The sequence below is a fragment of the Chroicocephalus ridibundus genome, chromosome 5, assembly GCF_963924245.1.
Source record: "Chroicocephalus ridibundus chromosome 5, bChrRid1.1, whole genome shotgun sequence".
In the NCBI taxonomy this organism is placed as follows: domain Eukaryota; kingdom Metazoa; phylum Chordata; class Aves; order Charadriiformes; family Laridae; genus Chroicocephalus; species Chroicocephalus ridibundus.
In genome coordinates this window covers 55,680,786-55,697,087 of record NC_086288.1, presented here as the reverse complement: position 1 = coordinate 55,697,087, position 16,302 = coordinate 55,680,786, and the positions used below count along the sequence as shown (strand labels likewise).

Sequence of the window (16,302 nt, the reverse complement as noted above, 5' to 3'; positions counted from 1 at the left end):
GGAATGAATCTCATGCTCAGGGAGGACAGCAGGGCGCAGACCTCGCTGCCCACCTCAGGTAGCCAAGTGGAGCAGCTCTGACCTGTCCCTTCTGATACACAGGTCTTCTTGAAAGCTAACCAAAGGGCCCAGGCTGCCTCAGACAAAAAACCACACGGATAGCAAAAACTTCTAAAAATGCAGAAGATCCAGGAGTCTCAGGGCAGTGGCAAAACCACAGCACTAACCAGTACTGTACTAAGAAAATAGTCTCTCTTCCGTTAGCCAAGACGTCATTATGATTATAATGACTCTTTTAATGTTTAGAATATTTTACTGTTCTAGAGGGGGAATCCTGAGATACAGCTTGTTAGTTATGACAGAGATTGCATGACTTGGATCCCGTGATAGCAGGGAGCTACCCTTGCAGAGCTGTATTCCTCCAGCATCATTGGGCCCATCAGCATCTTGCTTTCTGCCCCCTCAAGCCAAGTTTCTTTTGTTCTAGTAAATTAACCAGCACCTGTCTATACAGAATATTGGGGATCTTTCCCTTCCCTTATTGATTTCTGGCGAGGGGGGGAAAAAAAAGAAGAGGATATTCAATCCGCATCCCAACCCACCCAGGAATTAAGACTGCTTAGAGGGTCTGAATAAAATGAAAGATGAACAACATGTTTGTTAGATGTAATAATGTATGCCCATATGGAAGGAATAGATAAACTGTTCTTTCCCATGAAAGAAACTGAACAGATTGCCTAGAAATAGGCAGCTCCCGTTCCCTTTACTGAGAGAAGCAAATGCCATCCAGATGGAAATTATCAAATGGATCAAACAGCTACATTTTATTCCCAAATGACCTTTGTTCTACTTATCACTCATTATACCAGGAAAACTCTTTTTCCTATAGCCCAAATACAGTCAAGAGAATATCATTTATCGTATGCTCATTCAAAATATCCTGTATTGAAGGTTTCCCTGATGAGATATTGATCTTGTCACACAAAATGGGGGAGAAGAAAAGTGTCCTTCCTAATGGGAACATTCATTTAAGATTTCTGGAATCTGTTAATTCCCATTAAGCCCAATACGTGACTGAGGATTACACTGTCCTTGTAGCCCTGCAGTCAACTTTGCAGCCGCTTCCTGATGCCCAGGGTGACAAAAAGCCTTTTCAACAGCCCTATTGCTTGCCAGGTTTTACAAAGGTGAATATTACCAAGCCCCAGTGAAACCACCTTGAGGTTCTTCAGCTACTTTCATTGCTACTCATCCCATGGGTAAATATTTCAATTGGAAATTTGTACTTAATAAAAATAGAATTTAAAAATCACAAAAAATCATCATCTTTGAGCCTATATGATTATATATGGCATGTATAATCAAATTCAATAATTTAGGCGACATTTTCAAAGATGTAAGAGGAGTTAGTTACCAACTAAAATGGAAAGGCGAGGAAATCTGGATACCTAATGTCTTCTTATGACTTTGAAAAATCTCTGTAACATTTTATATGGTAAAAATCGTATGTGTTTAAGTATATCCTCCTATAATTTTCTGATTATGTTTATGGATGTTTATCTCTTATCCTATTGACTTATATAAGCTCTGGCTATATCAGCAGAGGTATGGTCTTTTATAAGGATATAAAATTGTTAACAGCTGTGGCTGAATGACAGGATTAGATCAAGAGCATCTAATTTAACTGGGCCATGTAACGTTACCTTTTATTTCACATTAATCATTGAACATGAGTTCAACTTGTGTCTATCAGGTTGGCCTATAAATTAGGCAATAAATTAGAAGTTGATTTTTTAATGGTGTGGTCATTAACAGATAACACAGAGTTCAGCTGCAGCAATCCGAAAATACCAAGGCTTCACGTGCACAAGGCAGCAGTGCAGCCTGAGGTCTGTGTGACTGATCTTTTATTCTCTTTGAGCGTTGATGGATGGGTGTCAGCTTTGTGATGGCTGGGGATGTAATGGCTTCTCTGCAAAGGGAAAACACACCAGCTGCTCTGACTGTGGGAGCAGCATAAACTCTGCCACGGGACAGAAGGGAGAGGAGACCCTTATGTATAGGGGTCCCAACATAAAGCACCCAGGTGGAAATGCAGTTCCTTCCACCAAAAATCAAGGAGGAGATTGGCAAGCAGATTCAGACATTTCGCACAACACTTGGTAATCAGTCCCCAAACAATCATTCTGGAGCAGGAAGGAGCCCCTGATGTTAAACTTCCAGAGAATCCAGTGGAGATGCACAAAACAATATATTGCTACGACCTCTGTTCAACTGAGAGCTCAAAAACATTAATGCATAGTAGGTCATATATCATGACATTTTGAATAAGTCTTACAGACAAGACAACCTCTTCTGAGGGTAAAGCTAGGCTAGGTAATAAAATATGAACGTGTTTACATTTTAAAAGGGTCAGATTTATCCACAGCAGAAGTTATTACTCCTAGTAATACTGCCAAGGCAATTTTCTTATTCATACGCCATTTGTTTATAAAAGGCTTAACATACAACGTACAAAGTGCTGCAGAAAACAGCAGTATGTTTACTTCAAAATAGGCAAGAAGTATTTATTTTCATGCTAGAGTTTAGATTTTTTTTTCCCAAGAACTACTATTAAACTGAGGCAGAGCCTTCTTCTCAAAATGGTTTATTAAACTGAAAGATGTGTCTTGACAATCACATTATTTTCTCCCCAGCATTCACTTTGCCAGTGCAAAGAGCAGCGCTCATTCTTAGCAGACATGTCATCTTCTGGAGACTTGCAGGAATTTGAGGAATTGCTTTTAATTTAGAAACAGCAGAAACTACTTTCCCTCCTTTATGCTCTGCAAAGCTCCCAAGGAAGCATACCAACACGGATTTGTTTTAATATCACCTTACTTAGGACACAGAAATTAAGAAGAAGAACACAAAAGAGGTCAGAAGCCCTCTAAAGGAAACACATGTGCTTATGTGATTTCCCAGGAGAACAGCGGTGACTGCAGCTACTAATCCACTGAAGAAAACTCTCCACAGCTCAGGCTGAAACCACACGTTTGAATATGCTATTTTATAAAGTTGTTGCCCTCTCTTCTGCATTGTCCTATTTTACCCTATTCAAGGGGAAACATGCACAATAGCAGTACACAGATAAAGGACAGTGAATTCAGCTTAATTTTATGCAAAAGCTCCTGAATATGCACTAGATCCAACATATGCTCAATGCCTCACTTGATGAATGCTGCCTCTGATCTCCCAGGGCCTCAGGAGAATATGTCTGGTCAACAAGGCTTCAGATCTACATACACATTTTATTTCCTATTTAATATATTTATAAACCGGTACCTAAACATCTTTCAGTGAATCCAGCAGAGTTGGTGACTATAAATTAAGACAAAACTATATAGTTAATCCAAGGTATAAGTACAGAGGAAAAGACCTCAGGCGGAACGTTCGAAAAAGAGCTCAAACAACACAAAAGAGAAGCTCCCAAGTGTTAAGTGTTAGCATCCGTTATCTCTTATGAGAAGGCTAGTCCAGTGTTCAGAGCAGTCACATAGGAGACAGGAGGAAGATTTCAAGTCTTTGTCCTGCTAGGCACTACCAGATCACCACAACCAAGTCCCATACGACCTCAGTCACATTTACTACTTTAGTACTTTGGGTGGGAATCACCTTCCCTTCCTTCTGCAGTGTAGCCTTGGCACCTGAGGCAGCCTGCCTCCACTCATCCTTGCAGTCAGTGAATTGAAAAGGCACCTCTAGAGTGCAAATCATCTATTACCTATTTTAGATCTACGTTATGATGAGAAGAATCCTGTCCTGTAGGTCAAGTGCTGATTTCTCATGACTGTCAGGGACGCCAGAAGACTAACTCAGATTTATACATGTTCCAAGGAATCCCACCCCCTAGAGCATGAATTAAGCTTAGTTCCTAAACGCATGAGAACAAGCTCCCTGCCTGGGAAACAGACATCTGACAGTCACTGCTGTGAAGGTCTGCAGTGTTGGCTGAGCTGTAAGCAATAAAGAGCTTATTTCTGTAGCGTCGTAAAGATGTTGTGTCACCACAGAAGAACCAGGAAATGTTGAGTCAATTGTCTGTCTACATGCAAGAGTCAGTGCAAATCCCAGTCTCACAGAGACACCTAAAAGGGGGACTACAGGAATGTGCTGTTCTGGGAAAGATGCAGATGTCAGATACAGCAAGCGGTGATTTTTTCTGGCGCTCCTAAGCACCATCACACAAGGTACTTTCTGTTCTGAACCCAGTTCAGACCACATAACACACTGGGATACTTGTCCACACCAGTTGCTGCTTCGTTTCTTAGGTTTCAAAAACCCGAAGAGGGTATTGCCTCCAGTACCCTCTCCAACACTCACTAAGGGCCAGCCAGCTGCCACGCACCACTGTTTCCCCAGAACTTCTTGCAGAACTCCTTCTGTGGTCATCTGCTCTTTACCAGGTTCATTTTGACAGAAATGGTTTCAGGGATTTATCACATGAGCAGCCACACTGATGGGTTTGAGGAGGCAGCAATTTCTACTCGTGGATAGGTGGCAATGGGGCCATGATGAGCTACGAGAGCTAAATTAGGGGATGAAAAACTCTGCAGCCACCATAAAAAAAATACATGACCAAGACCTCTACCTCCCAGCTCAAACTTAGGAATGTCCTCCATGAGACCATGTCTTAATTTAGCATTGATAACGCTCAGGGTGCTCTTAAATAAAGCTCTTTATTTGGACCGTGGCTTCTCTACGCTTCTGCTCACTAGCTATAGGATACGGACAGTATATTTCTGCCTTGCAAAATGATGAGGTATCCAGATCATATAGGGGCCATATAAAGTACATTTGTTATTTGTTTCTGACTAGCTCATCTACATCAGACAAACCTGTCTGCTCATCCATAAACCACCATTTGCAAAGATCCACCGTGATCAAAAGATCTCTAACAAACTTCCTTCAGAAGCCAAATCATCTGGTGATCGTATCCAGCACAGAAAAGGTGTGTGAAACTGTAAGGCTGGCAGAGATGAGCAGACCCCAATCCCTGGCTATCCACAGAGCAGCTACATGGTGGACTACAGTTTCTCCTACAAATCAGCTCCTCTGAGAGACAAGAACAGCCACGCGCCCCCCCAAGCAAAACTCCCTGCGCAAACAGTCACACATTATTGGTACCCTCCATCTAGGCAGCCTCATCCCTCGGTTTTAAAGCCCACTCACCAGAAGGAACTGTCTGCAGCCAGCTGGAAACAAAGATGTGGCTGCTGAGAAACAGAGTCCCCAGCCCACAGATGGGAAAGCAGAGAGGCAGCACCCAGCAGATGGTGGGGGCAAGGGAGGGCAACAAAAGATGGCCACGTTCTCCCTATCTGCGGCTTTCACTAGGGGTGAGAGAGAATCAGTCGCGACTTTCAGCCTTGGAGCCGTGTTACAAAAATCGACAATGTGCATCAGGATCTTACCACTTAAAGAAGGCTTTGCCAGACAGCCATATGCTGAGAGGCCACAGCACTTCAAAGCTTCTTGTTCTTGTCCAAATACAATTAGTCCAACCCAGGTGAACTTCAAGGAAACCTTTACTGAAACTGCCCTTTACTCTGCTCCATGTTCTCAGATCATGACCAAAACTGCAGTGACTAGACAGAACAGGTAATATCTTAATTTCTGAGTTATTGTTGATAAGATGTGCTCAGTAACCCACCAAAACAGAACTCACTCTCCATCCTTAGATGTGTGACCTGATTCACTAATGGCTTGAGCATAAACCCGGTTTCAGTGCCTGAGAAGCCAGGCTTACAGCTGCTCTGGATTACCAGACTGGAACAGAGCTGCTGTGGCACGCTGGTGAACCTGACCCATCATCTGTAATAAGATCCTCTACCTCCTTTTTTTCCTTTTTCTTTTTTTTTTTCCTTCCCTTCTTTTTAAGAGATGCATAACTTTTTCTCTCAAGAACTTGCCACACTACTCTGAGCTTTCCTTAGGCAGATAGGTTATATTGCATGAAATACGACAGTGGCTATGGTTCAAGAGATCTTTAGCAAGGGCGCTAGTCAGTCCCACTTCCGTTGTGGGAGCTTGGCATTTTCCCTAGTGGTGCCTAATTCTTACCCAGTAAATTTTCAATAGTTTAAGCATATAAAAACAAGGCAAAAATGTGCTGAGAATACTTTATACAACCATTGGTCTTTTTTCTTCCCCTCTTTCAGCACCAAAAGAGACAACAGGGAGCTAAACTGCTACCGAGCAAGTGTCCCCCATTGGCCTGGTCCCACTGTCATCTACACTTGGGCTGACAGGTGGAGCATGCAAGTGAGCTTCCTTCCTACGGAAACTAGGGTGTTTGGGAAAGGGAAGACAGATTGATACATACGTAGATTTTAACCTGCAGTGGAGTCAAGGTACAACCAGAACTTCCACTGCAACTTTCCTCTTAACTTAAGGTTTAAATTCGGTCTTTAAAATAACAATAATGAAAAAAATCAATCTCTTTTCATGTCCCTGCTTCTATTAGCAAATCCCAAAGGAAAGTGGAAAAAAAATAAAAAAAAGAGAAAGATCTGCAGAAAGTTACTTCTCCCTATTACTTCATACTACCTTTATTCTATGCCAAACCTCATGCAATTATACATATATTGGTGTATATATATGCACATAAATATTTTGTACATATTTATATGTAAAAGAACACGTTATTCTATGATTTACCATTATCCCAACTGATAGGATCAGAGCCACAGACTGAGGAATGACAATATTCCTAGCTAAATGTAATAGGCCATGGTTTCTGAAACATTCCATTTTCCATCCTAGTCCTTCCTGTTCTCTTTATTCCCAAGATAAAGCTACTGCAAGAAAGATGGACTTAAGTTAACACTACCAGCTGCCTGACCTGCTGAGAATATAGTTGTACGAACAGATGTGGGAGTTTCTTGGTTTAATCGAGCCTTAAGAGAGAGGTCTACACTGTAGAAATCTTTCATACATTATCTGGTTTTAATTAGGAGCTTTAATATCTGTCAGCTTAATGGCTAAATGAAAAGGCTTTTGCTAAGAAGATATTAAATAGTGCTTTTACAAATCAGAATTGCTACCCAGAAAATATAAACAGGAACTAATGAGGACTACAGAAAATTTAATCATGGGCAACTCACACAAATACATACAAATATCATCAGTCCTAAGCATGGGACTGAATTACCACAGGCTGAGCGTCCGAGCCTCTCCATTTTCTACAAATGTTTAATCTCCAGGACAACCTAGAGTGGATAGTGGCATAATTTACTTTAAAGACACTGAGTTTTGTCATCTTCCCTAGTTTCCATTGCCTTCCAGGCCTTCTCCAGCAGACCAGTTCTCAAAGAGAGATGCAGACCACGTCCCTTCCACTGATTGTGACAAAACCATGTCTGGTTTAGATGTTCCTAAAACATTAACTGGCAACTGACTTAATCTTTTGAACTTGCATAATGAATTCTTGGTAGTTAAGTGAGACTGCATGCACAGGTGAGTGTAGACAAAGTGCAGGGCAACTTATTTTTTAAAATATAATGAATGCTATTTTTCTGAAAAATAAGTGGAATAGAAGGAGTAGTCTAATACAAGCACTGGAACAGGCTGCCCAGGGAAGAAGTTGAGTCACCATCCCTGGAGGTATCTAAACGACATGTAGACGTGGTGCTGAGGGACATGGATTTGTGGTGGACTTGGCAGTGTTAGGTTAACGGTTGGACTTGATGAGCTTAAATGTCTTTTCCAACCTAAATTATTCTATGGTTCTATTAATTTCATTGACTAAAGAGAACTCTCCTAAAATACACATGATCTGTCATTGCAGGTGTTCTGTTTTTTTTCATCTGAACATAAAAACTGGCATTACATTCCCTGTTTATGACCTCTTCTACCAGAGACGAGCAAAACAGATAAAGCACAAGTGCAGGAGAATTATTACTTTTCTTTGATTACATAAAAATTCTTGTTCAGTGTCAGAAGAAAGTGATGGATTCATATTTTCTTTTTCTATTTTTTTTTTTTTACACCTGTCATGGGAGAATGGCTATTCCTTGCAGTGGTTTTTGATTTTCAGTCATCCCCCAAAGTGGGTACAAACTAGCCTACAGTGCATTTGTAGCCTCAGGTACATTGTAAGTTTCCTTTTTAAGTTTATCTTTCACACGGCCTTTAAAAAGCGCTATGCACCATTTGTGCATGTATTGCATTTGTATTCTATTTCTAAGTAATACTTCTGTTAAAACTAGAAAGATGACTTTGCTGCTAAAATAAGAGATATTTTGACTTTAGTACTGGGGAGTTCAAGTCTAGAAAAAAAGAATTGGGCAAATATTACCTGAATATGTTAATAAGCACCCATTTGATGTGAACTGTTGATCTGAGCAAATAGCTTTCTGTGCTGTTTCAAACAAGTTCTTTGTAAGTGGAAGAGTCTGAATGGGAAACAGGCTGAGCGCCTGTCGGTAGGAAGCATGCTGTCGTCCAGCTTCCTTCCGAGTGTCCTGATCATCCAGTCAAGCACAGATAACGCCATTTGACTTGGGGAGGTCCGTGGATGACAAGGAGCAAATCGTAGGTGGTCCAACACAAGTCAACTCTTCAGATGTGTTCTGTAAGCACATTGCTACTCATCACCCTCAATTTCAAAAACCCCCAAATCATTTACAGAATAAGGGGCAATATTAATTATTCTGTACGAGTCACTCAGCGAGCTCAGACTCCCAAAGGACGTCAGCTTGGCAGGACACCAATATACAAACCATCTGGCCTGCCACTGTACATCTTGGAGCTGGTTTCTACAAATGACTGTACTTAAAGATTATTTGAAGGAGCTTGTTTGATGGTGCAATGTATCATCTAAATCATCTAATCTTCTTGTACATCAATTGGTGCATAATTATTTGGCATAATCCGCCACTTTTCGTTTGCCCATTCAGTAGTGGGAAAAAATGGAGTAGGACAGAAGTTTAAATAAAGAAAACTTTTAGCTGACCCACCTTTTCTAATGCTGTTGCATGCAAAACTCCAAACAGATTGCTGTTAAATTATTAGCATTCCTCCACTGCAGTATCTAAAATCACGCATTTTTACTTAAGAGAAATGAAAAACAGCTGAAACAGCTGGCCAAATGGCAACAGTGGTATCTGCACATATTTAAACAATGCTTTGCAGTAGGAAAAATGGATGCCTTAAAAAATTAAAAACACAAGGGGCTGCAAGATTTTAACCGAAATCTGTGACTTGTGAAGCAAAGTTTCAAAGTGCCAGCGCAGAATCCATTTGCCTGAGGAACTGCTTGAGTCCATTTAGCATAACAGTGCTTCCAGGCAGGTAATATGCTTGCAAGTTGTCTGTTCCCCCATGTACACCTGTGTGTGTCTGCAGTCCTTGTTCAGGAAATCAGCAATTCTAGCGGGAGGAATAATGGGGCCAAATCACCTAGTTAGTTTAAAACGAAGTCTGATAGTTTAAAATAAACCACACTTGTCTGCCTTTGATAGAAAGGGACTGGACTGAGAAAGGCATAATTACATGGTAAGTTACTATGGCCCCAATCACAAAGCAGTAGCTACACTAGGATAACAAAGACTTACTATCTTATTATCACAGGATATTATTATTAATACCCTTATTATTAGCACATTTGATGCATTACGATCTGACCTCCAGCCTGAACTACCAGGCCCTGTATTTTACTGTCAGCAAGATAAAGCTCCAAAAAAAGTTCTCAGAAGTGATAATTATTAAAGCATCGTTTTATCGATATAAAAGTTATGATGTTAAATATTTGCAAGTATTTTTCCACATTGAAATATCTTAACATTTGACAAGGCAGCTGGTGGCTGGGTATCGGGTATATCTGTCTTCAAAAGTGCTGGCCAGGTATTAAGAAGAAGGGAAAGACACACGAGAGCAGCAGCCCAGATTTTGGAACCTCACCGGTGTTTCCTCTGCTTAGACAGCACTCCAAAACATCGCTTCCAGGGGCTATTATTTCCCTTGGCATCTGGTGTGTGTTTTCTAAAGAGGTGCTGGATGAAGACCAAATCAGTTACTGCTGTAAGCAACTGCATTGCTACCTTGCTGAGAAATGAAGACGGGTTTCCCGCATTAAAGTGTGAGTGAGTGTGTGCATTAATATTTCTTCAAAACCACTCATTTTGCTTCCAGCTTCTGAAAAGCAGCACCAAACTAAGTAGTAACATACTATGAACCAACTGGGGTAGCTGATGGAGGCAGAGGATGAGCACAGGAACAGTGCCACATATTACCGTGTGCTAAGAATGCCCTTTTCTAATAAAAATAAAGATAGCTGTGAGATTTGAATAACGGAGGTTTTCCAAAAGCATTAACTCTGGTCAGGTCCCTATATAAATAACACTTCAGTTTTTGCGGGCATTTACAACCATGCTCAGTTAAAACTTCCCAGAGTCAAGCGGTGTCAGTGCACCTGCACACACGCACTCTTCCCTCCTCCCTCCTGTAACCAGCATCCACCAAAGGTTCTTGTAGCCCAGAGCACACCTATTTCTGAGCCAGACGCTGAGAAAGCGCTGTCACAGCTGTGCTAGCGCAGGTGGCCTGGCACCGCATCCACTCCTCCCTCATGTAGGAATGGGGGTTCAGCAGCACAGGGTGCAGTCCCAATTATCCATCCCTTGAACCCAGCTGTAACCGTACTCATGGTGCCCAAGTGGTCACCTAAAGAAAGTGGTCAGGAACACGTCCAGTAAAACTACTTCGGTCAAGCTGCAATTTGTTACCTAAAAGTAACAATGGAAGGATGCTCTTTTACAGATGCTACCACATACATGGATACACTGAGTATCCTGCTGTAGGTCAGCTTACTAAAAAAAAAATAAATGTACTTACTAATAAAATTAAAAAAAAAATAATCCCAAGACACTAAAGAAACACTAACAGCAAAACCATCCCCAAGTCCTGTAAAAAAAAAAAAAGGTTTCTAGGAAGTCCACGACACAAAATTTCCTGAAGTTCCAGAGGAAACAGTCACTCAAGCCACATGTTCTTTCAGAACTTGTCACTGCATACTGAAGAAATGAGTTGTACATAAAAGTTAAAGTGATTTAATAGATTGATGCATGGTCTCAGTTAAAATAAAAGCAAAACATCAAGAAGCGGTGAGAAGAAAATGGGAATATCGCCCAGCTACTGAAAAATCCAGAGGTTTCAGTGACCTCAAGTATTCTAAGAAATTTTGATCATAAAAAGTATTACAGCTCTTTTTCATGTAAATTTTCCAGTTATCTCAAACTGGTTGCTAGGTCATGCTAACTAGTAAAATATCTTTGCTTTATAAAACGATTAGTACTTTTGCAACAATGGGGAAATCACATTGCTAAGATGCTTTACCTTGTTTTATTTCTGCAGGTTTTATTCTTTCCCGTGCAGCTGATTTCTCCCCACAGGATTTCGACCTTTATTACTCGCTGACAACACATCTGACAAATAGCTTTTTGCTGTGGTAGCTGAGGTTGAGCCATCTGTTTTTTCTCTAGAGAGCCATGCCTTATTCATAATGGCATTTTTCTGTTTCATTCCCCGGGGAATAGCACCTGCATGCTGATTTCCTATTTGACCCCAAAATACATCATCACATTTCGACAACCGATCCCTCCCCTTCGTGGCCCAGAAAGCACTACGCTCCGGAGGCACCAGTGCATCCTTCATCCCTGACAGCAGAGGCCAAGGGCCCTCCTGGTGGATCACGGGCAGGTTGCAGTCAGCCTTTGGGTTTGAGGCGGAGGAGACAACTGAAGGCATCTGAGGAGGGAAGAAGAAAAGAAAACATAACCTTGGATGTCCCAGGCTAGTCTGTGCGTTGTGGCTGATTTTGGCTGTAGCTTCCCATATAATTGTACAGTAGGCCTGTGTCGTGCTCTCATTGGGATTTAATAAAAGCACACGTGATGTAGATAAAAAAAAAAATAAATCCCTGGGTTTAGAAAGATCAGGTAAATCAAAGAAGTACTTGCATTCTGATCTCCCTAATGATTTTCTTTTACGACAATATTTTCATTGATCAAACATAAAAAGTTATATGCCATCAGGATTTGAACTGTCACATATGTCCCCTGGACTAAATAAAATAATTTAAGGTTTCACATGTTATTGGAATTCTGTGTTGCCATTTCATTGCATGATAAATTTCTTAACTAAAAGGAGATTTCAGCCTCTTGCATGATTTTTTTGACTATTAATGCCAAAAGCAGAAACTATGCTTTTATTCGTTTTATTCCGTTTATTTCAATCCAAGAGTATAAATGAAATTCAGTAGAGTAATATTTGTAACCACGCTAGCTAACTGCCTCCAGTAATTGCACGCCTGAATTTTGTTTCTGTACAGTTATGGAGAGGTTATGTTGTCTCAGAGAGGGTGAAATCTCCTGCATGGTTAGTTTAGCAGCAGACTGTCACAAATGCAATTGCAATTGATCAGCTCTGTTCTTAACAGGATTCCTGCAGTTAATGGAAATTACTATAAAGAGCTTCAGGGCATAGGAATAATTGGATCACTGAAATAAAAAAGAATTGGAGTAAAAAAAAAAAAAAAAAAAAAGATAGGACAGGATCAACATGGTAACTTTTTATTTTTTTAAACATCCAACAATTTTCAAAGATGGTCTTACCAGAGAGCATACCATGGGGAAAACAAAAAATTTAAATCACTTTTATATGCCCCAAGCCATTCCTAAACAACAGGAAAGAAAACAAATAATGAAAAGCATTAAGCATTTATTATTCTCAGCTTGTTTAAACTAACAATCAAGTGTGCATCTCTGGAAGCAATCATTCAAGTATCTCTATGACCTGTAAAGTGACTGCCAGGAGTAATAGTTTCACTAAAATAAAAACGATGACAAAATTTTTACTGACCTGGCAATTTTTGCGATGGTTTTGTCTTAGTTCTCGATGCAAGGCTATGATCCTCTCTGGACTTGTTAATTTTATAGGAGAATCAGCATACGCATTTGGAGCGATGCGAGAACTAGGGAGGCTATCCACCTCTTGCTGAGAGTTTGCAGGTATTGACCCAGTCATCCCATTCACTTTGACACACGTCTCATGATCCTCTGGCTGTCCATTGGCCTGTGAAATGTCTGTGGAAGGAGGCAGCATCTGCAAGAGAAAATACTGTTTTAAGAAATTCAGGCTAGATGAAGTTTTCCAAGGCTGTTTATTTTGGGTTAGTGGAAGACACTTGGATGAATTCATTACAATAAATGTTCACAGAAATTAAATGTAAAGAAACTATATTTACCAAAATAAGAAAAAGGATAATATACCAATTATTTTAAATCTGAAGCATTCCTGCATCTGTCTAAAATGGAATTCTACATTCATCAATTCTTCCTCTCTGCATTCATCAACTCTTCCAGCAATCCAGGGTGTTCCTGGAATGCATTGACGACAACTTCCTCCTCCAAATGGTAGAGGAACCAACAAGAAAAGGTGCTATGCTGGACCTTGTTCTCACCAACAGGGAAGGGCTGGTGACCAACGTGAGGCTCAGGGATAACCTTGGCTGCAGTGACCACAAAGCGATAGATTTTAAGATCCTCAGGGCAACTAGGAGGATATATTCCAAGCTTACAACCCTGGACTTTAGGCACGCAGACTTTGATCACTTCAGGGATCTGCTGGCCAAAGTGCCATGGGACAAAGCGCTAGAGGGAAGGGGGACCCAGGACAGCTGGTCAGTATTCAAGGATCACCTTCTCCGCGTCCAGGAGCAAACTATACCAACAAAGAGGAAGGCATGAAAGAGTGCTAGGAGAGCTGCCTGGATGAACAGGGAACTCCTGGACACACTATCACACAAAAAGAAACTTTATAAGGAGTGGAAGAAAGGACAGCTAGAATGGGGGGCATATAAGGAAGCTGCCCAAACAGCAAGAGACCTGGTGAGAAAAGCTAAAGCTCAGCTAGAATTAAATCTAGCCAAGGAGATCAAGGGAAACAGCAAAAATTTCTATAGGTACATTAATGGTAAGAAGACAACTAGGGAGGGTGTGGGCCCCCTCAGAAAGGAAACGGAAGAGCTGGTGACAAGTGATATGGAGAAGGCCAAGGTTCTCAACGACTTCTTTTCCGCAGTCTTCACTGGCAAGGGCTCCAGCCACACTCCCGGAGTCACAGAAGACAATGGCAGGGGTTGGACAGAACTTCCCATTGTAAGTGAAGATCAGGTTCATCACCATCTGATGAACCTGAAAGTGAACAGTCCATGGGACCCGATGGGATACACCCATGGGTACTGAAGGAACTGGTGGATGAGGTTGCTAAACCGCTCTCTATTATATTCCAAAAGTGATGGCAGTCTGGTGAAGTCCCCACTGACTGGAAAAGGGGAAACATAATTCCTATTTTAAAAAAGGGAAAGAAGGAGGAACCAGGGAACTATAGGCCAGTCAGTCTCACCCCCATGCCTGGTAAGATTATGGAGCAGATCCTCCTGGAGGCACTGCTGAGGCAGAAGAATAACAAAGTGGTGATTGGGTACAATCAACACAGCTTCACCAAGGGCAAAGTGTGCCTGACAAACCTGGTCGCCTTCTATGAGAAGGTCACAACATCAATAAACAAGGGGAGAGCAACTGACGTCACTTACCTGGATCTGAGCAAAGCCTTTGACACTGTCCCGCATGACATTCTGGTCTCCAAGTTGATAAAATATGGGTTTGATGGACTGACAATTCAGTGGATAAAGAACTGGCTTGACGGCCGCACCCAAAGAGTAGCTGTCAATGGGTCCGTGTGCAAGTGGAGGCCAGTGACAAGTGGAGTCCCTCAAGGATCAGTACTGGGACCGGTCTTGTTTAACATCTTTGTCAGCGACATGGACGGTGGCATAGAGTGCACCCTCAGCAAGTTTACCAACGACACCAAGCTGTGTGGGGCAGCTGACACGCTGGAGGGAAGGGATGCCATCCAGAGGGACCTTGACAGGCTGGAGAGGGGGGCCCATGCCAACCTCATGAAGTTCAACACGACCAAGTGCAGGGTCCTCCCCATTTGGGTCGGGGCAATCCCAAGCACTGATATAGGCTGGGCAGTGACTGGCCTGAGAGCAGCCCTGAAGAAAAGGACTTGGGGGTGCTGGTAGACGAGAGGCTCAACATGAGCTGTCAGTGTGCGCTAGCAGCCCAGAAAGCCAAATCATATCCTGGGCTGCATCAGGAGAAGCGTGGCCACCAGATCGAGGGAGGTGTTTCTCCCCCTCTATTCCACTCTCATGAGACCCCACCTGGAGTACTGCGTCCAATTCTGGAGCCCCTACTACAAGAGAGATATGGACGTGCTGGAATGTGTCCAGAGAAGGGCCACAAGGATGATCAGAGGGCTGGAGCACCTCTCCTATGAGGACAGACTGAGAGAGTTGGGGTGGTTCAGTCTGGAGAAAAGAAGGCTCCGAGGAGACCTTATAGTGGCCTACCAGTATCTTAAGGGGGCCTACAAGGAAGCTGGTGAGGGACTTTTTAGGATGTCGCATAATGGTAGGACTAGAGGGAATGGATTAAAACTAGAGATGAGCTGATTCAGACTGGACGTTAGGAAGAAGTTCTTCATCATGAGGGTGGTGAGACACTGGAACAGGTTGTCCAGGGAGGTGGTGGAAGCCCCATCCCTGGAAGTTTTTAAGGCCAGGCTGGATGGGGCTCTGAGCAATCTGATCTAGTGGGAGATGTCCTTGCCCATGGCAGGGGGATTGGAACTCGATGACCTTTAAGGTCCCTTCCAACCCTGACAATTCTATGATTCCTCAAAACAAAAAAAGTCTCTAAGCTTTAGCTACAGACAGAATTTGCAACTGGATACGAAGAAAACCCAGGAAAAAAAAAATAGAAAAAGATACTACTTTAAAAAAATGCATAATGTTAGTTCCCCTCTTGAAGAATCTCAAAATTTCTAATATGATTCTTTCATATGCATGTTCTCTCACTCCACACTACACAACAAATTCAGGTTTTTGTGCCTATGTGCGCTCAAAAAAATTAAGCTGAATGGACTTCAAAAGCATATTAGTTCAACTGCATGAACTCTCATCCAGATCCTCCTACTGTGAATCAAAATAATATGAATTCAGTTGATCTTATTTCACCTCCAAATCAATTTTAACACCACAGCAAACATTATCTTTCTTGAATATCTTCACTAAACTGAAGCCAAATTTAGAGAGAAATGGCAGCTCTTTAATTATGCACCTTTTCATAACACTTGCAAGCAGGAAAATAAAATCTCCCTGAACATAAATGACTATCACAAGGCAGTAGCATT

The 16,302-nt window shown here is 41.8% G+C and overlaps 1 protein-coding gene across 6 annotated transcripts in view; it reads right to left on the bottom strand.

Moving 5' to 3' along the window:
• Positions 1-16,302, bottom strand: part of C5H4orf50 (chromosome 5 C4orf50 homolog) — a 91,142-nt gene that overhangs the window by 38,636 nt on the left and 36,204 nt on the right. For all 6 annotated transcript variants that reach the window (XM_063335441.1, XM_063335440.1, XM_063335439.1 and 3 more), the window contains 2 exons: positions 12,901-13,143; positions 11,377-11,787 (listed from right to left, as the gene is read on the bottom strand). In XM_063335441.1, the coding sequence (XP_063191511.1) occupies positions 11,398-11,787; positions 12,901-13,143 (633 nt within the window). In that variant the 3' untranslated portion in view covers positions 11,377-11,397. The remainder of the gene's footprint in view (positions 1-11,376; positions 11,788-12,900; positions 13,144-16,302) is intronic.